Source organism: Corvus brachyrhynchos, unplaced genomic scaffold, assembly GCF_000691975.1.
Source record: "Corvus brachyrhynchos isolate BGI_N302 unplaced genomic scaffold, ASM69197v1 scaffold83, whole genome shotgun sequence".
Lineage (NCBI taxonomy): Eukaryota > Metazoa > Chordata > Aves > Passeriformes > Corvidae > Corvus > Corvus brachyrhynchos.
Window position 1 is genome coordinate 11,322,652 of NW_008238464.1, and position 25,027 is coordinate 11,347,678.

At 37.2% G+C, this 25,027-nt stretch overlaps 1 protein-coding gene across 8 annotated transcripts in view; it reads left to right on the forward strand.

The window, feature by feature from the left end:
* Nucleotides 1-207: 207 nt before the first annotated feature.
* The window catches only part of STS (steroid sulfatase (microsomal), isozyme S), a 111,732-nt gene continuing 86,912 nt past the window's right edge, over nucleotides 208-25,027 (forward strand). The window contains exons 1-4 of one of the 8 annotated variants that reach the window (XM_017737109.1): nucleotides 208-910; nucleotides 11,716-11,827; nucleotides 21,781-21,925; nucleotides 24,275-24,427. In XM_017737109.1, coding sequence (XP_017592598.1) covers nucleotides 21,888-21,925; nucleotides 24,275-24,427 — 191 coding nt within the window. In that variant the 5' untranslated portion in view covers nucleotides 208-910; nucleotides 11,716-11,827; nucleotides 21,781-21,887. The other 7 variants (XM_017737111.1, XM_017737110.1, XM_017737112.1 and 4 more) reach the window with 7 other exon arrangements.

Sequence of the window (25,027 nt, forward strand, 5' to 3'; positions counted from 1 at the left end):
ACAACCGTGGGGCGGGCCGGGCCGGGCCGGGCCAGCGGGACCTTTCGGTTTGCTTTGTTGTTCTGCTTTTAAAGCAAAGTCCATTTCTCTTCTTGAGGCCTCTTCTCTTGCAGAACAGCGCTTCTTGCCCAGAGAGGTTGTGGAGTCTGCCTCACTGGAAATATTCAAGAACCATCTGGATGCAATTCTGTGCCATGTGCTCTGGGATGACCCTGCTTGAGCAGGGAGGTTGGACCAGACGACCCACGGTGGTCCCTTCCAACCTGACCTGTTCTGTGATTCTTAAATCCCATTTGGTGCTGCTGGCGGGAAAGACAGAAGAGTTGCTCTCAAGTTGATGCGTTAGACAGTGTCTCTTCGCGTGCCTGTTGAGATTTACAGGAGTAATATTACCACCAGACTATAGTTGAAACCAGAAACAAAAAGGTGTAAATCTGGGTAAAACTGTGAGGGAAGAGTAAAGTAATAGGGGAAAAAAAAAATCTGAGAGGAAAGAGTAAATCCATCTCTTATGGGTTGCTGAGTGCAAGAATAGTTAATTGAAGGCTGATTTGGGTGTTGTGGGTTTTTTCTGAAACATTCAAGAAGCTCTGAAGTTCAAGAAACAAGACAGTTACTGAGTTGAAGCAAAATCTTCCTGTGTGGACACATCATCTGATTTTGATTGGGCAGTTAGGAGGGATAGAGGGAACTTACCTCATCAGTTTTCTCTTTTGTGTTTTTTCATGCAGGTAACTCTCCCCTGGGCATCAAGATCGTTGAAGCACCAGTTGCAGAGGCAGACATGAAAAGAGCTGTATCAGGCTCCCAAGGTGACATACGGGCTTGAAGATGTGTACTGCTATGCCATTCTGAGTGAGGGCAGTGCTTAGGTGCAGCTTCCCATAGGGGAGTCCTGTCTCATTTTTAGGTAGGCCTTGCAGCAATTCTTTTTTCCTGACAGCGCCTTCATTTGAATTGGCAACGCTTCACTATTTTAACAAGTTAGTGGGGGTTTTTACAGCCTTAACTGTAGGTGTGGCATAGCTATATTTGAATTTTAACTTAACCTCGTTAAGTGTCTTACCTCTCCCCAAAACCTATCCCTTAAAAATACACTCACCCTACATTTGTGTGAAATGTAGACACAGAATTCTCCTCACACCTTCTCCTATTCTGGAAATAAGAAAAAAAATAAAACATTCTTGGCCTTTACTTGTACCTTTTGAATAATAAAATTTGACTTTCAAACAAAATTTTTTGAGTTTTGGGTTGGTTTTCTCTTTTTTTCATCTTGTCTCATTTGGTTATGATAATGCTGCTTAGGCCCTGTCTGCGTAGGCTAGGAAAAAGATTGTGCGCAGTACCATTAACATATTTTAAAAATGCCATTTGTAGTCACAACATGCATGTGTTAGTTCCTGTTAGATTTAAGGAAATGGCTCCTGAGTTTTCAGATTTTTTTTTTGTAACCTTACAATATATGAGTATTAAAAATGCCGATGGCTGTTTTGTTTCTGCAATGAACACTGTGCAACAAGTCAATATTCCAGTTTTGTTTCCAGCAAATGTTTATAGTTTCTTTTGTAGCTCACTTAGGTGGGAGCATAGCTAGAATCAATAGAAAGGTAAAATCCTAAATACAGTATGTCAAAAAAGTGTTAACCTGTTAAAGGAAATTAAAAAAATAGTAATTTCAATACTTAAAATGGTACTATTGTGCTGTCCTAAGAAAGACTGTGTTTCTGCTGTAAGAGTATATGCTGTTGTGACAGAAATTTAAACAGGATGGGTAATGATGGTATATGACAGTTCTACCTGAGGTGGATTCATCAACTTTCTAATTAGCAAATTTTCTAAAAAGCTAGTTTTTATTTGTGTATATGATGACATGGTAAAACTTTTGTTTGTGACTCAATGGATGTAGCTTTTTCTTGTTACCTTGATTTATTGTTCTAATTAGAAAAAAGTGTAAGTATTTGATCATGACTTCCATTGCCTCTAGCATCATAAAAAGGGGAGAAAATCACTATTTTTAGCATGTAAACTACCAATTCATCAGAGAAAACATAGGGGTTTTGCAGAACTTTTGAGTATTTAAAGTGGAAATAAGTCATAGGAAATCCATAAGAAAGTAGCCCACAAAATTAAAATGTAATACAGGAGCTGAATATTTTTAGGGTAAATGGTCTGGGTTACAAATTCTATGGTACACATTTCAAGACTGTCACATTGCTGACAGGCTGATGACCTCAATTTTCTTTGCTTTACTCTGGCTCATAAATGATAATCAGTGTGATGTTAGCTTATTTGATTCTTCAAAGCTGTGTTCAAACACAGGAAAATCTTCCCAAGATAGACAACTGTTTAGTTGTCTGTTTAGGTTTGAACTGTTTAGGTTTATTCTGCGTGACTAAGTCTTTTTACTAACAGAATGAAATGAAGTGAAAGTCCAAGCAACTTTTAATTCATGGTGGAGCATAGTTTTCTAGATATGTAAGTAAGAGAATATGCTGATCTAAGTTTTGTTTTAGCTGTCTTAAATATTTGGATTGAATGACTCAGCAGTAGTATTTGGTTTTGCTGTTGGGTTTTTTTTGAAAAGGAGTGAAAAGGATTTGAGATTGAGAATTGTGCAATTGATTTTTTGTTTGCTACTATTTTTTGTTACTTATTTGAAGCTGGCTTTGAGTTATGAAGATTTCAATAACTTTAGAGTTGTGGAAAGCATATTGTAGTTGAGGTACACTAACTATGAACACCAATAATTAATTATATTCTTACAAACCAGATATATATTTATTGAGAAGAATGAACTTGGGTAACTAAGATGTAATTCTGTAACTAGACTTGAATCCTGGGAAGTTTGAAGAACACAATTAACTTCATGTACATTTTTAAAATTAATTAAAGTTGCTATCTGGGCATACGCCAAAGCAGATATATGGTGTTATATGGTACGTATATATCTGGATGTCCAGGTTTTTAAACAACTGTAAATTTGCTGCCTATAGGTAGCCCTTCTTACCCCAAACAAACCTATTTTCTCTAGTTTCATAATAATGTGTTAAAATCACATTGGTTTTATTGTTCTTGAATGTCAGATAAAGTGAAAATACTCAGGTGCCATGGGGTTATTAAGTATGCAACACAATGTTTTACGTACTTGGTCCTCTTAACCTTTTTTTATCTTCTATATTTGGTTGAATTTCCTTTACTTTGAGGCTGAAAGTTTTGTACATACCTGAAATTTATGTGACCGAGTTCTTTCCTGGAGAGTAAAAGCTTCAGAATATGCTTAAGTGTTTTCATAGGTAATACCTTTGATTCAATAATTGCAGTTTCCTATTTCACTATTTCATATTGTGCTCGAAGCATGGATTCACTTACCTACATTTTTATGCCACTGATAGGAGCATGATGCACTATGTATTTCACACAGAAATCACTGACTTTTCTTTTTCTGCAGGTACCTTGACAAAGAGGATAAACAGATTATAATCCATTTTGGCTTGAATATTAAAAAAGAATCTAAAGACTTGAATAAATCCAGTAATTTAAAAGCTTTCATAATGATTTACATGAACAGCTGTTAAACCCACTATTAGTAACGAATTACTTGGAATGACTTAGAATTAAATGTAAATTCAGATATCAGCTGAGATTCACAACAGTTGCTAGAGTTAAGCCTATAAGCCTTCAGAAAATGAAACCCCTCTCAGTGCTGGATGTCACCAAACATGAGCTTTTCATCTTAAGATTGTGAATTAGGTAAATTGTATTGTTTCAGTTCATGTTTTTATAGGTGCAAAATGGAAAACGACCATATGTCTTAAAGCAATTAAATAGTACCATGACACTCCTGATCTAGGTCATGTTTTATTGATTATATAAGTTAAAAGGGAGTATATGCTCTTTTAATCAATCACGTGTCTTCTCTCAGCCAAGCAAGCAGGCATAGGAGAGCCATCTGTTTTCTAGATTTTGGTATTGTCCACCACTTACAAGTGTGTTAGTTACAAAGGCAAGGAAGTTAATGTGTTACACATCAGCAGAATAAAGTGAAGATACACGTTTGTCATCTATAAATTTAGATGAGGCACTATAAAAAGGTTCTTAAGCAGCAATGGGAGGTGAAATTCTAGAAAAGCTAACCAAGCACACAAGAGAGAACAAGGGAGCAGTGCTTCGATACTTTTAGATGTCATTTGCTGTATTTTTTGATGGGACTGTACAACAGAACAAAGTTTCTTAAGCTTGGAAAGGAAGCCTTAATATCATGCTTTAGAGCCATTTTTGCTTCTGTTAAAGTCAGTGAGAACCATTTACTCTCCTTTATGGATTGCGACTTAGCTTGTTGACATACTTTTTGGTCTTCTAATAAAATATTGGCTGCACACAGGCAAACTGTTCAGGTGATTAGCAGCATCATTGTAATGAAAATCCTGAAGTGCTTAATGGCTGGGTCCTGCTTAGCCTTAAACTATCAGAAAGATTAGGACAGAAAAGACTGCATCCCCAGATAAGATATGAAGTGTTGTATCCTCTTTTACTTTTCCTGTGATATGGGCTTGCTATGTAACTTTCATTGATTTATCTAGCTTCCCATTGTTGCAGGAACTTACAATATGTTATTAACTTGGTTTTCTTTCTTGTCTGCATGTGAATTTAATTACTTTTTTTTTTTTTCATTTTACTACAGTTTGACTGTTACAGATTATAGGAAATATTTTGTATTTGTACTGTCATGTGGAATGCACATTCTGCGAACCTTTCTGAGCAAGTCATCTATCACTTGGTTGCTGGCAGTAAAGGTGAAACTGAATGCAGTCACCCTTCCAGTGGGCCCTTTCAGTCATGGGTTCCTAAGCTCAACCTTTTCAAAGGCTGTGGTAATTAGATCTTCAGATGGAGAAGAGAGAGATGGAATTGTGATTCTTAAGGTCACAAGGTCTCTAAGCCACTGATCTGTAATGCTGCTCCAGGTTCAGGTTATATATGCATATTCCCTACTTGGGATGCAACAAGCTGGGGAGTTGAATCTCCAGAGCTCAGACATTCTGTCTTCTCTGTGGCTGTTTGCTTTTAAAAGTTTGTATCTAGGCAGAAGAGTTGAGTAGAAATAAATGAACTGGCTGATACTGAGCCCAGAATATCTGCGTGATCAGGGAGAACATGCTGACAGCCTGGGGAGTGCAGGGAGGCTGCTGGAGGCCAGCTATCAAACAGTACTGTGACCTTTCTTTCTTTGCAATATTTCTGGTGGTCTCTGCTTCTAGATCTATCTAGGCAGAAAAGCAATAATACTGTCCTGGTACATATGAAGGAGCAACTCTTATCAGGAAGCAGAAATGGTGGAAAGAGGAGAGGGGGCAATGCCAAGCAGTTTTATTAGACATCCAGGCTGTTCCTCACTATGGAAGCTGGGACTTTTCCTTGGCTGTCGGAGTTAGTGTACTTCCCAACCAGGTCATAATTGCATTTTTTGAATTCTGTTGCCCCAGAAGCTACTGCCCTGTTCTCCTCCTGCCATGTGCAGACACTCAAACGTACTGTTAGCATACCTCAGAAGATGCTCTGTGCACAGCCAATGGCAAATAGGCTTTGTGACCACTGCCACATAAGGCACTGATTTATTTTTGAGTGAGGAAATAGTCCCTTCACTAGGCTGTCCACTTACTTTAAGTTCAGCTTATGTTTACCTACCTTAAGGAATTAGGTTCAGCATATTGTAACAAAACAGATGAGGAAATGATGTAGGTTTATTCCTTAGACTTTCAATTGAAATGTTCTTAGTGGAAGACCAGTAACACACACTTGTTTTCATAAAACATTTATAAAACAAGGAACACCAGTTGTAAATACTGATGCAGTTAGATATTAGGGATACCTAGAAGAAAGCAATGAAGTCCCAGTGCTGTCAAGCCAATCAGGCCCTGACCTTTTTCCCTAAGATAGCTCGCTCCACTTAATTGGGTAATCTCAAACATTTCACCTTGAGTTCTGTAAGGTGAATGATTGCTTACACTTGCACTGCAGGTTTGAAAGATTCCTAGATTTCCATTTCATGTACTTACATATAGGTAAGACCTCAAGAGATATTCAAGATCTAGATTAATTCTTTGCAATAGAATTGTATATGCTTAAAATATCTGTCCAGACATCATGCCTAAATTTTTCCGAATCTTTGAGTGAATTTTTTGCTCTGCTAGAATATCCTGTGTTTTTCCTCTGCTCTTTTTTTTTTTATTATTATTTTACCAATTTAATTTCTTTAACGTATTGTTATAAGTTATGCTTTCTGAAGCTTTTAGCATTTTGGTTGCTCTTCAGCATTTTAGATTTTCTGTATCCTTAGAGAAGTACAGCACTCAGGTACATTTATTGTAGCTGTGGGGTTTATAAGTGACAAATAGAAGGCCATTTTTTGCTATTAGACTGACGAAATGCTCACAGCTTGCTCAGTCGTTCAGCTCACCGTTCGGTGCCTTGGAAAGCCCTGAGCTGCCCAGAGAGATGGCACGGGCAGTCCAGCGACTTGGTGGCTCCGAAAAGCGGCAAGTGATAGCTGCAAAGCTAATATCAAGAGCAGAAGCAAAGAGGTAGAAATACAGCTCTTGCTCTATGCTTTAATCCTGCCAGTAGATTGCTCTTGTCCCGAGACAGAGACACACAGAAGCTGTTAGCAGAAGGTAGCAGAGCCAAAGAGGGCGGGCCCCTCCGGGCTCTTTCTCTTATTCGGGGGAAGGGAGAGGGGAAGGCAGGGGGCAGACCGGGGATAACTGGCCAATCGGACACTGCTCCGGAGAGTCAGTGCTTTTTTCAACTTTCCCCGCTGGGAACAAAGGAGGTCTCAGAGCACATGGCAGAGACAGGTCCAGACCTGCCTGGGCAGGTCCCCGGGGGGGGAGGGCAGCCCCTTCGGGCAGGCAGCAACATTAGACTGCCTTCTTAGTCCCAGATAGACCAACACCTTCGAATTAATATAAGAGCTGAATTACCGTCTTTGCCATAGTTTGGTTTTTACTGCTGATTGGTCAGGTTGTTACCTATGTTGTACCAAGCCAAAAGCTCAAAACTTTTGTTGCTATTTGTCCAATTTAAAATTTTCTTTATGGTTCACTTCTATATTTAGTTTCACTAATTAAGAGGAGTCAGTATCATACTTCACTGAAAGAGATCAGTGACAACATCTCTATCCCATTAAGAGCTTATTACCTCTTCATACAGTTCAAAATCTTTTTACGCATTTTTAAGTATGAAAAACTACTATCTTGCAAGCCTAATGAGGCAGATATCTGCAAGAGTCTGTGCTACAGAATGAATTGTTGTATCACTGGTTTAGAAATGTTGTATGTGTCCTTTAGACCAGTGACTGCTACAATCAAATGGGAATAAGTATTATATTAATTACCATGTTTGACAGCCTGGCTCCATAATCTGTTTTTCACTGACTTTGCCTTTTTATGCTAATAATTATGCTCTCATCTGGAAAAATTAGACTAATGCAATTTTCCAAAAGCTATTAACAAGACTTTGAATATTAAGATGGCTATATGTCCTAATGTGCCATCCCAAAACTGAGTTTGTGTTGTGGTCATGAAATGAGGCATGGGTAGTGTGTATTGTGGAGTTGCAGAGCATGGAGGAAAGCCTACAGGCTTCAGGGGGCATAGAGCTTCACTCAGTATGTGCCATTTTTGTCACCGAGTTTCTACCAGCATCATCTAGGGTGATGTTTGCACCAAAACTTTCTGAAGTGTGTGGAAATAAAGTAAAACCTTGCCTGATTTCAATTATTTTTAGTATTTGGATGATTGTTGATCGAAGAACCTGACAAAGTGTGGGGACCTGAATATCCATCTGCTTTTTCTTACTTCATCACATCCAGGAAATAAAGCAAATTATGTTGTAGATCAAATGAATAATATTTTTCCCACCTGTTCAAACCCATCTTTCTTTAAAAATCCTGTTATGTTTATGACATGAGGTAGCTTAGACCAGTATTATTTGATAGTCAGAAACTATAGTTATAGCGACTACACAACCTGAATCTTTATTCTTGCATGGCATAGCCAACACACTCTTCCAGCTAAACTCCCATATGTAAGTCTTAACCAAAGTTAATCACAACCATGATTAAAAAAAACCCACCAAAACCTTTAGATAGTGTCATAGAGTTCCATGTATAAAAGCCTTTGGGACTTCTTCAGAACTGTTTAAAGTCCTCTGCAATCCACAGATTTCACAAGTTCATATAATGACTTTCTATCAAGATAACTACATGACTACAGAATTTTCAGAGGGAAACTTGCCACTGGTTTTTGGACTAAGCTGAAGAATGAAGTTTAAGCATCTTTTTTCACTGAAGATTTGTTAATGTTCTCTAGAATCCAATAACCCAATTTGTATAAAGTCCCTAGAACAGCAAAACTGTTATCTTTTAATTCTGGGTAAGTGTCTTTCAAAAATGTCCTTTGAAATTAGCCAAATTCCTTGGGTTTCACTATGATAAGAGAAGTTTAACAGATACCCTTTTTTTCATTTTAGCTCTGTTACTGGTATGTTTCATGTGAATCTTAAGTAAAATACAAGTTTGTATTAGATTTATGTGGAAGCAGAAGCGTTTATATGTGCGCCAGCATCCAGGCAGGGTAAGGCCGCGGTGTATCATGTTTTGTTTTTACAAAGACACTGTACCATACCTTGTAGATGAACATTTAGTGGTATAGTAAAGTTGGATCCTAAACTTCTAAAGCTTTGGCAGAGATGTTTTGATGAGCTGAAACAAAAGCTCTGCCTTGCTGCAGCTCTGCCTTACCACTAAATTCCAATAAACTGGGTCATGCATCCTTCTTCCTCCTTTTCATCCCAAACTGAAATTGGTAATTTCCTTTACCAATTCAATGAATTGAACTCTTATAAATATGAACATTCATAAATAAATAGGTAGATACGGACTCCCATTTGGGACCATAAGTCCAAAATACCTTAAAAAGTAATGTTTCTAACATATTTTGAAGGAAAAAATATGGACTCTCTGTTCATGTCCATGTGGAAAAAGAAACCCAAACCACAAAAACACCTGTCGGTCAAAATGGATAATATAATCCATTAAGTAGCATAAATCATTGGAGAATACATTACTGGGTAACATAGTACCCTATTGGCCATAGCTAAATGCAGCCTCCCTGTTGATGTTTCACCTTTTCACTCCTGCTTAAGCTTTGAAGTCAGCAAGTAATTGTCACTTTAGCACTCCTTAGTGATTTTTAATCAAACATGGAAAAGAAACCTAAACAAACCAACCCCCTCTATTCAGTCTTCATTCAGTACTCAAAGTTGGATATGAGAGGGAGAGGATGTTTACTTTTTGACTCATTAATGCATTGTAATTTTTTGCATAGTTATAGTTAGAATGAATAGATCTTTATACACTGCATTTTGGTTTTCCATATCAAATGCCTTGAATTGTCATGCTAATTAGCACAGACGAGTCTGCTTTTCATTCTTTTTATCTATATTTTGTCATACATATTCTTGTTTCATCACTACTTTCTTCTAATTTACATAATCACAAGGTTTTGAATTAAAGTTGCTTAATAATAATTTGTTTAAATAAAATTTACTGTAAGTAAATAGTTATTATTATGCATTTAAGAGTTGCAGTGTATGTACACAAGAAATGGTGTTTTGCCAGTGAGTGTTGCTTCTCATCTGTTGTATCCCTAGCACTGCTTTTTTTGTCCATATACAGGGTTTTTTTAAGTACCTTCTAAAATATTATTAATCTAAAAATATCATTAGTCAAAGACATTAAAAAGTAATTGGCTATTTATTTTAGAGAGATAGACAAGTTTTTTTTTAAATTGTCTTTATATTCACTTTTTAATGCTTTAAATAAATGCAAGACAATAGTGCAGGGTTTTCAAAGGCTTAAGGCAGGGCTAGCATTTCCTATCTGTATTTGACACAGAGAAAAGGTTGGTAATTTAAAATTCTTTCCAAGTTGTTAAAGTAGAATGTTATTTTAAAATAGAGGAAAAATGCAGGAGAAAGCTCAGGACAAGCTGTAATGATTTCCTGAACCACAGAAAAATGTAATTTAAACTTTGCGTTTAGACAGCTGTTCAAAAATCTTGGTTCAATTTGATTTCTCGCAGTCATTGTGAGCTTCCAGGTTTTGCCTGGAAGAAAAGTAAAATTTCATACTTAAGTTGTAAGGCTTGGATTCTGTTAAGTTACATCAGCAGTGATTGTCACACATATTTGGACATCCATCTTTCTCTTCCTGATCAAATTTCCCTTGTGAAATACATAAATTGGGGTGAGGAGGACAATAGCCGAGAAGGAAGGTAATATGTCAACTAGCTAGGACTTTTTGAAGTTTAGTGAATGATTTTTCATGTTAGGATCCTTGGGCTTTCTGGGAGCAGTCATTTTCCAGGAGCACATATAGGTTCTAAGACAATGCATATTAAACAAACTAGTTTGGGCTATAGCGTATGGTATTTATAAAAAGATAATCTCTAAATATTCTATGCCTCCAATGGAAAAGTTTGAAAAAACACTGATCTGAAATTATACTTTAAAAGGTGTTTCAGTGCAGTTTGTCCAAAGTTGCTATGTAGATATCCTGTAGGAATGCTTCCCATTTGTACAGAAGGCAGAAATGTACCTGAGATTCTGGCACAGCCTTTGTTTTCCAAAAATATAGTGCTAATTCACGAAAAAGTCTAACGGGAGGTCTTCAGTAACAAGCTAAAACAAGCACCTTGGTTAGGCTTATGGATATATATCTGTTATGAGAATATGCTGAGATTGTTTTGTACTAGTGAAGCAGAGTCTTACCAAGAAATCCTGTCAGTCTTGTATGAGTTATATTTTTCAGTGTTATCGTTCTTCCTCTCCACCCTTCTGTTTCAGTTTACATGACTGGACTTTGTACCCATATACTGATAAGTCCACAGTCATCTTGTTTGAAAACAAGAGGCAAAAGCTGAAACAATTCCATTCTGCAAGGTAAAACACCCTTTCTGCCCCAAAGTCTGTCATTTATATATAGTTTAATTGTAAATTGGGGTAATGTGTAGTTGGAGTTCATATTCTTTCACAGCTCAAAGAAATTCTTCATGGCAGGAAGTTAGCAATTATGAGAAATAATAACATATTTAGTGTTGTCTTTTCTGCATTAACTTAATACAGTGCGTTTTTTAGAATGAAAAAGAGATTGCTTAAACCATATACTCATGTCTATAAGATACTATCAACTATAGTGGCAAGTTATTTTGTAACAGAATGCACTTTATCACGTACTGCAATGGAGTAGAACATTCCCTACCTTGAACAGATTGAAAAGAGCATAAGAATTACTTGAATTGTGAAAGCATTTTGAAGAAAATAGAAAGCAGGGTCTTTATGAACTAGAAGATTTTCCAGCTGTGCCACAAAAGTTTTTTTCTTAGCACTTAAGCTCTGGTTGTTTAAAAAGTAATGTTAAAAGTGTATGTAATTTTGATTATGGAGTCTGTTTCAAAGATCAGATGGAAATGAATTGTTAAATTGTTTTGGAGGGGGGTCGGTTCTGATACAAGCTTGTAGTTTTGAAGTGACTCTGGTTCATGTGCAGTGTATGTAATCTGACAAAGTCCAATTCAAAGGTGGAAGCCTGCAAGACCTGACTGTAACTTTTAAAGGGATATTAAATAAGTCTAATATTTTCTTTTGTAACCTCAGCCCCATTCAACTTGCAAACTGGGAGTAAACACAGCTACTGAGGGGACTGTATCTGCAAGAGGAAACACTGAGATGGAGGAGAATGGCAAGGAGTAATAGAGAAAGGGAAATGGTAAGGAAAAAAACATAACTTCTGGATAGGTTGTATCTGCCAGGCTTAAACAAAAAAACCTGCATTTGAGCAACCATACTGAGACAAGAAGGAGGAAGATGAAAGAGGAGAAGCCTATATAACCAAAACAAGTGGTGGAACAGAATCAGACCATACATATTGCTTGCTATGCAATTTTGTACTGACTCATTAATAATATGTATTCCACACATCCTGTTTTCTCACAAACATGTATTTTGCTTTTTCCCTTAGGATGCTCTGTAGGTGGATTTTAGTATGATCTGTGCTAAAGCCCTGTCAGACCAACAGCTGAGGCTGTGCTAACACAGGGAGAGCCCCAGTCACCAATAGGGAGCACTGTGTACTGCTGGCCCGTGGGAGCCTGTGTTGAGGGAAGTCGTGGAGGAGGCAGGCAGCGAGGCACAGCAGCACTGAGCAGTGACTAGTGCTAGAGAGGCAGTGACAATAGCAGCACCTGGGCAAGCAGATTTGGAGGAGTTGAGCCACTGCATTCAAAAGGTATTCAGCCTCAGTTTACATCGATGGCACATTGATAGGAGATTCTTGAGTAAGAAGGAATTTGAAATAGGGTAGGGCATGGTTTAGAAAGATTAGGCTTGCAGAAGAGTTTGTGGGGTGGCTTCTTGATTGTATGAGTGGAAGACTGTGGATGAGGAGGAATGAAAAAAAATTAGTTTAGGTGAGAAGTTTAGTGGAGAGTAGGAGGACTACAGGACAATTGAGATTGCTTTTTAAGAAGTGCTTAACAAGAATTGTGCCTATGGCACTCTGGACTGTGAAGATACAAGTTTGAACAGCTTCAGGTATGCAGTGAAACTGATTTTGGATTTTTTTGCATCCTGGACAAATGTTTCAAATTTGGTGCAAAAATGGCCTCTTCTTTTTGTCTACCATGCTAAAGAATCAGTTGATCAGCCAAACTCGTAAGGAAATCTTAGGGTACAGAGCTCAAACAGATCTGTTTTTCTCTGGTATTGTTTATATTCTGCACTGCTGACAGAACTGACTATTATGATGAAGAAAATTAGAAGTTCTTACAATTAGTCACTTACAAGAGAGTAACTCTTAGCATCACATCTCCCATCTCCAGATCCTATATTATTATAATAGATGACTGGGTATGTTGTCTAGTATAGCAGTTGTCTAATAATAGCAGTAAACTATTGTCCTGAAAAAATGCATTTTGACAGAAGAATTGATATGTTCTGTCTCACTGATGAACAGAATCCATCCTTTAAAAACATAAGGTTGTGTTGTACCTAAAGGCACAAAGCAAAGGAAAACATCCTTTCCTAAAATCTTATTTAAAAACATTCTCATACAATTGGAAAAGCATATTATTTGCTTCAGAAATACTGGCAGCATGCTCCAGTCCAAGCCAAAAGATAATGAGACCCCTGGAGCTATTACTGAGAAACTTTCAAATGTTAAATGGAAGCTAATTCTGTTGTACCACAAGAAAAGGTGTGCCATAAGAAAATAGAAAAATGCTGAATACTTTTTAGATTTATTTATGATCTTAAAATGTCATGCAAAATAAGGTGAAAATGAAATTAACCGCTATAGTTTTGAGCTAATTATAATTTTCATGTTGTCATGTTGGGATTTTGCCTCAGCGCCTACGTGAAAAAAAATGCGGTTCTGTTTTAGCAACAAGAATTTGCAAGTTTCATAGAGTTCCTATTAAAGCAAGGAGTATAGAACTAGAGAAAAAGAAGGGAGGGAAGGAAGGAAGGGAAGTAGCAAGAGTTTTCTACTTACACAGGGCAGAACAAACCTGGATACCTCTGGCTTACATTGCTGTTTTTCCTATATTGTTGTAATACAATATATGCATTTCTACACTGTTTGTTCAGGTATTTTTATTTTCTGTCTGTCTCTAAGGATCCACTTAGCCTCTTCTTGTACTGTAGACATATATTTTTAGTCTTAAAATTATTTACTGTTTCAGGTATCCTTAATTTTAAGATATTCATTTTAATTTTTACCTAATCCTATGATGTTTAAAGTCTATCCCTCAAATATTTTGCCAAGGTAAGTATAGTCACAATTTTTTTTTATTGATGGGAAAGTCAGTTATTCTTTTATAGGATTATTGAAATTAGTAAATGATCAAATCTTTGGAATTAGGATACAGGTTAATGTGTATGTCTTGTTTTGTAAATGTCTTTGCCCTTTGTCTGGCGCACTTTTTAGCAGACTCTGATCTGTGTAGTTTCCAACCAAGCTGCTATATAGCCACTGTGCAGCTCATCGTCCTTCTTTTCCTAATTGTATAAATGTTCTTTCTAGGGTAAGCATTTTCCTGGTTTGTAAGACCTCCTAATTTCATGTTCCTTACATATTGTTTTCAATTTTGTTTTGCAATGATTCTATTTTATTTTTAAGCTTTGTTTCATGCTTTTGTTGTTTAGTGATTAATGTTACTGGAGTATCTCTTCATTAAATGTGGCTAGAAAATTATTTACCATCTTACTTCCTCCTGTCCCCCCCCTCACTCCCCCTTTTCTGAAGCTCTTTTTTCATTATGTTATTTGTGGGGAAAAATAGAAATGCTGAATTGATAAAGCTATTATCTTTGTTTTAATTTTGCATTAGATCCTAAGAATTGGGTAATTTGAGAGTTAATCTTTTAACTCAAGTCAAAATAATGCAGTAAAAATATCTCCCAGCCCAAAAGAACAAAAAAGTGGTTTGTTTTCACCTTGTAAATGCCAAACAGGCTATTTTTAATGTTTAAAAGTAAGGGAGAACAATGTCATTTTTTAATTGCCTCATTTAAAAAAGAAAAAACGTTTTTTGGTTTAAAACCACTTTTTTTTTCCTTCTAGAAAGAATTTTGTCAAAAAAATTCCAAACAATTTCATTCATAACTATTTGCAGAATGAGGATGCCATTCCATGAATATTAGTTGTAGGACAAAAGTAACGTAAACCAGTTTTTCCGGTTTTAGAAACTGTAAGGAAGGAGCTTGGTCTTTAATAAGCCACTACTTGTTTATTTTTAATGTCTCTTACCCATGCAAATTAAGAGGAAGGAGAAACTGTTTTTGTATGTCCTGTGAGCCTCTTGCTTATAGCAGCAACACCATAAGTCAGTTGGTGTCGAGTTATTTTTTGCTTAAGCTTTGCCATTTCTCTCCCTGGTAAAAGTTCACTTTTAGAATCTAGATGGATTCAATAACAGCAAAGAAATTTTTGGCTACGGGTAACCAATGAAAGTAATTTGTCATTGGATCCATTTATTCCTTTAAATTTGAAATGTGGTGGGTTGGCCCTGGCTAACAGCCAAGAACTCACACAGCTGCTCGCTCACTTCCTTCCTTCCCCAGGGATATGGGGAAAAATTGGTAGGAATGCGAGAGAAAAATGGTGGTGAAATAAAGACAGAAAAATCACTGTCATAGGAAAAACCACTTGGGGAATACAACTTAATTTATTGATAGGTAGCATAAATATTTAATTGGTTGGAGTATTGGGAAACAAAACAAAACAAAAAAAGGGACAAATATTTAATCTTGCAGGAATAACAGTTTTCCTCCCACTTTCCCAGGCTCAGCTTCCTCTCTTTCACTTTCCTAGTCTCCATACCTTCACTCCAGACATCTCCTCCTGCTGCGTTACTGCTGCAGGTTGTGCACAGTCCCTTCAGGGAGGCACTGGGTGGCACACAAGGCTGAAGTCACTGCTTGGCTGTTTCCCTCTGCCATTCCTTGTTGCTCCACAGACCACAGTACCTTTAGGCACATTCCTGATCCAGTGTGGGACACTTCTTACTGCTCTGGCCTTTCTGTTGTTTCCTCCTCTTCCTCCTCTCCCTCTGCTCCTCACAGCCCTTCTGGCTCTGTTCCTCCCCCCCTCCCAGTATTTTTGCACTTTCTTAAATACATTTCCCTGAAGTGCCACCAGCTTGGCTGATGGGCTCAGCTGTGACCCGCAGTGGGTCCATTGCAGAGCTGGTGGGTACTGACTGTGTTCAGCACAGAGCAGCCCCTGGTCTGTTCTCACAGAGGCATCCCCTGGAGTGCCCTTCTGCTGCCAAAACAACCTACCTGTTCTTCTACCTCTTATGTGACAGGACAAACATGTGCATCACTGTTCCATGCTTAGAATGAATGAATTTCCCATGGCGTGATGGGGGTCAGGAGAACATGTAGGATGCTTATACATGTGAGTGGTGTCATGACCAAAATGTTCGCTATCCATGTGAATTGCTGAACAGTGCCCATGGACAGTAACAGACTTCTTCTTATTTATCAGGAACTGAAGTGATTTTTCTTCTGTGACAAGGACCTCGCGAGGGAAAGTAACAGGATCTAGCGATCACTGGCCAGTAACAGGCTGTTTTGGTTGCCTTGTGTGTGCAGCACATAGGAAAGTAGGCAGGGAGTAGACAGGCTGAGCTTACAGTCTGTTGGCTGGTCACCTCTGACAAGAGCTTCCTTGATATATCATCCAGCTTGAATAAATTCTGTTCTTTCAGAACTATGTCAAAATAAAGTTTATTTTTCCAATCAGACTTGTGATGGTAGCCTAAACATATATTGGCTATAGCTGACTTCAGTTAGAGAATTACCAGTATTCCTATAAAATAATCATTGCTGTTGGATGGATCATTCTTGTCTGTTTTGTTTCAGAGTAATGAAAGAATAAAATATTTAAGATGGAATATTCTTCATATTGCTATGCAGTCTGGAAAGGAAAAGTACTTAAAAGCATCCCTTGGAGAAAAATTTTGCTACTAATACTCATGAGGACTTGTCCCTAGTTCTTAGAGTTGTAGTAGGAATTACTCCTCACAGACTAAGAAACTGTTACACCACTAAGGTTGGTAGAGCACATCATACTAATTGAAAAATGTCATGTTTGTTTATTACAAAAAGGGGATTTTTTTCATATATCATGCTGAGAGCATACAGGCAACCCATCATCAGGGTGGAATTTATTTCATGTAACTATTCCTTTTGTATAAATCTAGTCTAAACTAGGTGTTAAGACTTTCTAGTCTGTGGAAGAAAGGTCATGAGCATCCCTTCCACCATTTTATTATACCAGTCTTAAGAAGAAACTCTTAAGGTGCCTGTATCTTCCTCTTAATTAAAAAGAAAGCTTAGATAATTAGCTCAGACTAAATGCCTAATTTAAAGATGAATACATTCACATGGATTGGTTTGCACTATGAGTGCCTATTTGCTATGGGCCATATAGGTACTTAAATTCTACATGGGCTAAATCAGTATTGGTTGAATTCAGCCTTTTCTTAATTTTTCTATCTGGTACAATCAGCAGTATTGAGAGTTCTTATGTGTTATCATAATGAAAGTATAAATAACAATAGAACTGGTATAAAAATGATAACACTTTAAGAACAAACTAATTCAAATGCCTTTTTTCTTTAAATGAATAATCGTTTTGGAAATAGCATAACATGCTGGGTCATTTTATTGATGTGTTCCTTGCTAGCTTTGTGTAGCAAAGAAAAATTAACTGGCCATTTCCCTGCAATTTTCTCTGGTAAACCACTCTGTCTAAAAAAGTGATGGTGGGTAGAGGAATATGGTGTTATAAAATCCAAAGCTTTGATCTTGACAGACTCCAGAGGATTCCACTAAGTAACTCAGGGGAGAGAGGTGGGTTTTGGTTGGGGTTGAGTTGTTTGGGGCTTTTTTCTGTTAGGTTTCATGTTTTCCCCTCATAGGCTTTCAAAGGCTACCATTTCAGTGAAAAGGGTTTAGAAACTGCTTTCAAATTGAAGGAAAATAAAATTCAGTGTTAAGTGGTTGGTTATTTGTGTTACTGTCCCTTCAGCGACTTACAGCAGGACTTAAATACCAACCTTCAGACCTGTGCACTGTCCCTGTGAAAGCAGTGTATTGGTGGAGTTGAGTCTTTTAGTCCAATATTAGTTGTAATTAGAACTTTTATTTAAACATTTTTTAAAACACTGCAATGAATATGAATGGAAACTCAAAGGAGACTAGTTTGGCTGTAGTTAGGCAAAGGTGAAGAGTTTGTAACCAGTCAGTGAGATGAAGCTGTGGTTTCTGTGTTGTCCAGTTGATATGGATGTAACCAAACTGTTAATTCCATGTGTAAGAGTCACAGTCTTGCAGAAATCCACAGTCCTTATCTGCTTGCATAATACTAAAGTGCAAAATTTTAGGCACATAAGTCCTTCCTCATGTCCATTTGACACTCTTGAAAAAGGCAGTGTCAAAAATAGTGATTTCAGTCAACATCTGCGTATATTAAAAAAACCCTGATTCAACATCTTTCAAAACTATTAAGTAAGCTAAATATCACGGATGAGTTTAGCTAAGCCGTCAAAGAATATAAAAAAGATTTCTTTTGATTGTTTTGAGTACTTACATCTGGTCTCCAGGAAGTGAAATGACATAGTCACAGTAGTTAGTTACTCATTATTAGCTTTTTTTTTTTTTTTTGAAAAGATTTTTCTTTCTGAGGATGGTACATAACTGGCAAATAAGATGACTACCTGTTTTATCTCCAGGATCTCTCTTATGTTGCTGATCAGAGCCCATAATCAAAATAAACTTTTTAGTGAGCGTTTGGCTAATGGGGAATATTGTGAAACAGTAGCGGCGTAAAAAATGTATGTGCTCTAATATGTGTATCTAATTATACAGGATTTTTATTACAAATAAAATAATGATATTATATCACAAACAATTATATTTTATTCCATTCAGGTTATAATTTGCTACCAGAAATAATGTCTATTATTTATTAATACTGCTGTTAAGTTCTGTAACTTAGTTGAGACAAAAGTAGAAAATTCTTGAGAGACCATTTTAAAAAGATACCTAACCTAAACTTAGGTCTGTTAAGGGGCTCTGTGGCTTCATCTCTATTTAATTCAGATCCAGTAATTAATTGCACTTAAGAAACATGATTGTTTGTTGTAATGTTTTTCCGCAGTTTGCATCAAGTGAAATTTCTGTCTTTCAATGAGACAACTTTTAATTAGTTAAATACAGATTTTCATATATATATATAGTTAAGATGCATACTGACATATAAGGAAAAAATTCAGAAAAGCAGTTATATGACATCAAAGATTCAGCAGATATTATCAACTTGTAAGAGAGGAATTAATTGAGAGATTTTAGAAAATCTTAAACTGATACCAGCAAATTATCAATTGTACATAATTTCTCTTTTCCATTTCTTAAAATTTAAAAGCTTACTCTTTTTTTTTGTTTCTCACTAAGCTGAAGAATTTCCTTGTTTCAGAATCTTATGGAGGGCAGGGTTGTCTCTAGTTTGTTTACACTGTGATTTTTTATGGCTCTTAGAGAAATTTTTTGATTTCTAGCATTCAGTAAAGCAAGGTAATTTTTTTTCTTTTTTTGCATACTGCTTAAGGATAGCACATTTTTTAATGAGATCAGTATCTTTAAATGTTGCTTATTTCATCAGAAATACTATACCTGCAAGGGTAAAGTATATTAAGCATTTTCCCAAAGGGTTCTGTTACATTAAAAGAGTAGTTTACAGATAAATTGCTTAATCAAAGTTAATAAAAATGCTGAGATGATTCAGTTGAGAAGAGATGTTTGAAAGACTTTCATATAATTGTTCTTGTAAAGATGCATGTGTCTGTAGTAGTCGGATAAGGATTATCCAGCACACAGCTGGATAAACGCATCATGTATTGGTTGAGCAGCTGGCCTATGGGTCAGGTGCAAAGGGTTACAGTGAATGGGGTGACATCAGACTGGCGGCCTGTCACTAGTGGGGTTCCACAGGGCTCCATCTTAGGCCCAGTGCTCTTAAACATCTTCATAAACAATGCAGGACCGGAAAGTATACTAAGTAAGCTTGCCAATGGTGCTAAATTGGGAGGAGCTGTTCACTCTCTCGAAGGCAGAGAAGCCCTGCAGAGAGACCTCAAGAAATTAGAGGGCTGGCTCTATCACCAACCATATGAAGTTCAACAAGGGCAGGTGCTGGATTCTGCACCTCAGATGAGGTAACCCTGGATGTACAGACTGGGGAATGAGAGGCTGGAAAGCAGTGCTACGGAAAGGGACTTGGAGGTCCTGGTCAATGGCAAGTTGAACACGAGTCAGCAGTGCCCGGGCAGCCAGGAGGGCCAACCCTGTCCTGGGGAGCATCGGGCACAGCATCGCCCACTGGGCAAGCAAGGGGATTGTCCTGCTCTGCTCTGCACTGGGGTGGCTTCACCTCGAGTGCTGGGAGCAGTTTTGGGTGCCACAATATAAGGAAGACATTAAACTACTAGAAAGTGTCCAAAGGAGGGCAACAAAGATGGTGAAGGGCCTTGAGGGGAAGCCGTGTGAGGAGCAGCTGAGCTCATTTGGTCTGTTCAGTCTGGAGGAGACTGAGGGGAGGCCTCACTGCAGTTACAACTTCCTCGTGAGGGGAAGCAGCGGGGCAGGGCACGCATCCGCCTCTGTGGGGCAGGACCTGTGGGACACGCCTGAAATTGTGTCAGGGGAGGTTTAGGTTGGATATTAGAAAAGGTTCTTCACCCAGAGGGTGGTTGGGCGCTGGAACAGGCTCCCAAAGAAGTGGTCACAGCACGAAGTCTGACAGAGTTCAGCAAGTGTTTGGACAATGCTCTTGGGCAGATGGTGTGACTCTTGGGGATGGTCCTGTGCAGGACCAGGAGTTGGACTTTGATGATGCTTGTAGGCTGCCAACTTAGGATATTCTATGATTCTTTGACAACCATATCTTGAGTCAGTTATCCGGACGAAAAAAAAAAAAAAGACAACTCTTTGACCAGCATTTTTTAATGAAGAAAATTAAAACTTAAAAGAAGTGTTTGGTAAATCCATGTGAAATATCAAGAAATAGTGGATTGTGTCTGTCTGGGGCTTTTCTTTCATTCATTTGTTCTTGCATATTTATACTTTGGGGTTTCTTAATGCTAATAGAAAATATATATTAGAATCCCAAAATTACAATTTGGAGATACGTAGAAAAAGTAGGACGTGTATATGCCCCCACATACATGTGTATGTACACATCAACGTCTGTGTGTGTATGTATGCATTTCTATGTGTTCCCATACAGTGATTATTGTAGGTTCAAATAGGATATGTGAAACACAAATTCTTACATGGCTATTGTTGTAGGAGATTAAGCACCTCTTGAATCTAATCAGCTTAGCAGCCACCTTAGAAAGGAAGAAGCTACTTTTAGTTGTATTATATCATGGGGAAAGTGAAGCAGAGGTTAAAACTTGCACTTACGTGCCCTACATGCAAAAAAAACGGAAAAATGTTGCCACATGAATGTGAAACACAAGCCTTCAAAGCTAACACCTACTGAAGGAGCATCTAAAGAGTGTTACGGAAGTAAAAAAATTAAATCAAATTGGTTCAATGCAAAAAACCAAACCAAAACAAAGTTAATTGATTCAAAACAGACTATAACAAATCCATGGAGGTTAAAAGGTCCATGGAGAGATATTCATTACAATGTTCTCCTCTCCAAAATTCCTTTAATGCCGGCTGCCAAAAGCTAGAAGGATGTGCTAGTAAAAGAATTTTTTTGCCAAGTTTTTTACAATCTTTCCTTAAGCATTTGAGTTGGCTCTGGACAGAGAGGAAACATTAGTTAGCTGGAAGCTTCATCTGATTTGGTGTTATCATTTTCATGTTAGGTCTACACATGGCTGTGTTTTCACCAGGAGAAAACCTGGTGTGGTACAGACAGCCCTCAGCATTCTCAGAGCTTCATTCTGCTCACATCCTTTGCTCATAGCTCCTTTGAATTTCTTTGCTGTTGTCTGTTCCACTCCATTTCATCCATCTGATTTTTCTTGCTTTCTATGCACATCCTTTCAAGACACATGAAAATCTGCTGCAGAAGGAGTACACCAGAGAAATCATAGTTGTTTGGATTATTTTTTTTCCTGTTTCCTTGTGGATTTCACTTCAGGTGATGATATCAGGTGAAGGCAAATAGCTCAATGTGTGAGAGTATCTACAGATACTACATCAGAGTGGAGAAGTATCCAGCAGTATTGTATCAGACAACCTTCAATAATGCTACATCTGGCTGATTTACAAAATGAGAAATGGAGGTAATAAATGAGGCTACCTTCTGCACTCCTTGCAAGCATCCATGCAACTCTCTACATAATGTCACCAACATATAATGTCTTCTTTTTCAAAATGCCCATTGCCATTGGCCTTTGAGACCTTTGCAGCCTGAACAGTGGGGTAGAAACATAAGATCTGGCAGCAGGTTGTTCTTGTCCTCTTGGGTCAATTTGAGTGTTAATTGTTCTCTTGGAATGCATGGGAAGCAAATCATGTTTGTTTATCCTTTCAGGGAAGAAAGGTAAATCTGCACCATGGTAGGGACTACACAGCTTCATTAGTATGGTTATTTGATGAAGGATGAGTTAGATGCATCCTATACAGAAATACATTTACAGTTTTAATCTTACTATTTGTGTATTTATTTTCCATGTCTGAAATGAAGTATATTGCTTCCCATGGGATAAACAAGATAATGATATACTGCAGTGATAACACTGGGGTCTTTACATGCTGCTGGCTGAAGTCTAAGCCAGAACTATTGTCACCAAAGTGTTTATAAAGTGTACCTTAAGCAGTAAAAAGTAACTAATATACTTACTAGTGTTTTATCTATATGTGAACAGGCACTAAAAGAGTTAGAGTCCTCTTTGCACCTATACTTTCTGACAGAATAGCAATAATGAGTTTGGGAATCAGAAGTCCCAGTCTGTGTTTGTTGATCCCTACTATTTTGATCTCTTCTCACTTATATTAGTCCCAAATCTTATCTTCCCAGGTTCTTTCCAATCAGTTCTCTTCATTGACCTTAATCATAACTCCTCAGCGCTTTCCTCCCAGACATTCCCAGTTCTCTCTCACCTCTGTTCCTCAGTTTTGTTTTCCTATTTACTGTCATCCCTTCCAGTTTCTTTATTCCTCTATTTCTCCTCATTTCTGCCTGCAATTCTCATTCCAGCTGGTTCTCAACTTCCATTCTTGCTATTAAAGTCAGAGTAAACTCTTCTACTTCTGCCTATTTTGTCTTCTCTACAAATACCTTTACCCACCTCACTGATTTGTGAATGTCTCCCTTGATGTCTAGTCTCTTTGTACCTGCTCTTTCAGTTTTGACTTCTTTATCTTCTCTCCAGTTACTTTTATCTACCATAACTCATTGATTGACAAGATTTTTCTTTCTTGACCTGCTATCCCCATTCTCTCTGGAAATTTTTGTCTCTATCTCCTTCTTCTACTCTTTCATTTACAAATTTCTGCATTTCTGGTTTCTTCCACTTTACTTCTTGTCCCAGAATAATGCAGCGTGCAGGTGTGACTGATGCTTTGCCTGCATTTGAAAAAGGCTGCCTGCATCCAGAAAAGACTGGAGTCTTACTAGACAAAAAAGAGAGTCTCTCTTCTTTGTGATGTGCATGCCTGGCACAGTCCATTACCCTAAAGGCACTCAGTTTCAGCCAGGGCATGGTCAGTGCAGTTTAAAACAGAGATATGACAAGTTCTGATTTAGGTAAAATAGCATTCATAGCATGTACATCTTCAAATACTCTCTTTTACTATAAAAGTATATGTTGTGTTGTGTAGAATACATCCTTCTTCCTCTTTAAGGTTCGATATGGCATGAGCATTGTTTGTAGAACATTGTGATATTATATCAAATATTTTTAATTGATTTTGCTATAGACCCTGATATTTATAATGTTTGTGAAGAGCCTTTTCTTAAAAATTGCTTAAAATAATTTCATAGTGCATCTCTTCACCCTCTTTTCCATAATGTTTATTCCTTTCCAGAAACTTCTGCTGGATTTTTTTTCCCCATTGTTGAAGAGAAATTCAGTCATTTACTTCATTATTGAAATTGATTAACTTATTTTTTCTGCAGTGAGCCTTGGAGGTTTTGGTCCTAAATGATTTCAGATTCTGTGTTCCTGAAATCACATTTGTAGCCAGAAAAAACAAAAAACAAAAAAAGAACAAGCAAAAAAACCCCCACACTCAAAAAACAAACAATGAAAAAAAAAGCAAAACCAAAAAAACAAAACACAACCAACAAAAAATACCCAAGCACTGTTAACTCTTATGATTTATGGATGTATAGTGCATGTGTGTATGCAAAATTGCCACTGAGGTTGTACCTAGTTCTTTATTTCTCTTTATTTAAAGGCTTTATCTGTGTAAAGGAGTAGAAGGAAAAATTAGCCATATACTAAAAAATGCATTTTTGTTTTTAAGAAGTATGAGAGAGAAGATGTTTTTAAAAACTCTCAAGAAAAAAAAGCCAACTAAAAGTATGCAATATTTCTTTTTTCCTTTTACTATGCAAAGTGTAATAATAAGAACAAATTAGATTAACAGTCTATTTATCATATTTTCCACCTGTTCTTACTCACCAGGAAGAAGATGGCCCTCCTTTTACTTCTAATAATTTGCCAGTGTACCATAAACAGTGTCAAAACACACAGTCTTTCAAAGCCCAATATCATATTACTGATGGCTGATGATCTTGGTATTGGAGACCTGGGATGTTATGGGAACAGAACATTAAGGTAGGATGATATTTTGGCAGAGTCATAGCTTTATATTTAGTTTTCAATGGATTTTTAAAATTAAAAATGCCAGGACGTTCAGAGGTTTGATTATTTTTTTCTGAGTAACCAAAGTTAATAAGTTTTCCAGAGATTAGAGTATTCAATCTTTATTTTCTTTTTTTGACCAAAGACTTAGCTAATGCATTTATCCTGGTGAAAAGCTGCATTATAAACAGGGGATTGAGGAACCAACCAAATAAGGATAGCTCTAGAGAAGTGAAATATAATCAACAATTTTCTTCTAAAATATATATGACACAAGTACTATGAATTAAACATATTTTGAAGCACTCATGATTTGGGACAAGCTTGTTGTTAACTAATTGCAAATAAAGAGCTGATATGTCCTTAATTTATCTTCATACAGTAGTCACTATATTAATTAAAACGAATGCTAATATACTTGAATAATGTATCAGTGTGCCGCAGGATGTTTCTTGCTACCAGCTTAGATGTGATGGTTGTGTAAACAGAGCAAGTGATATCTAGCCATTGTGTTTCAGTGGTGCAAAGTCTTTGGCAAAGTTGAATAAAAGCAGACTAAAAGCACTATTCTGT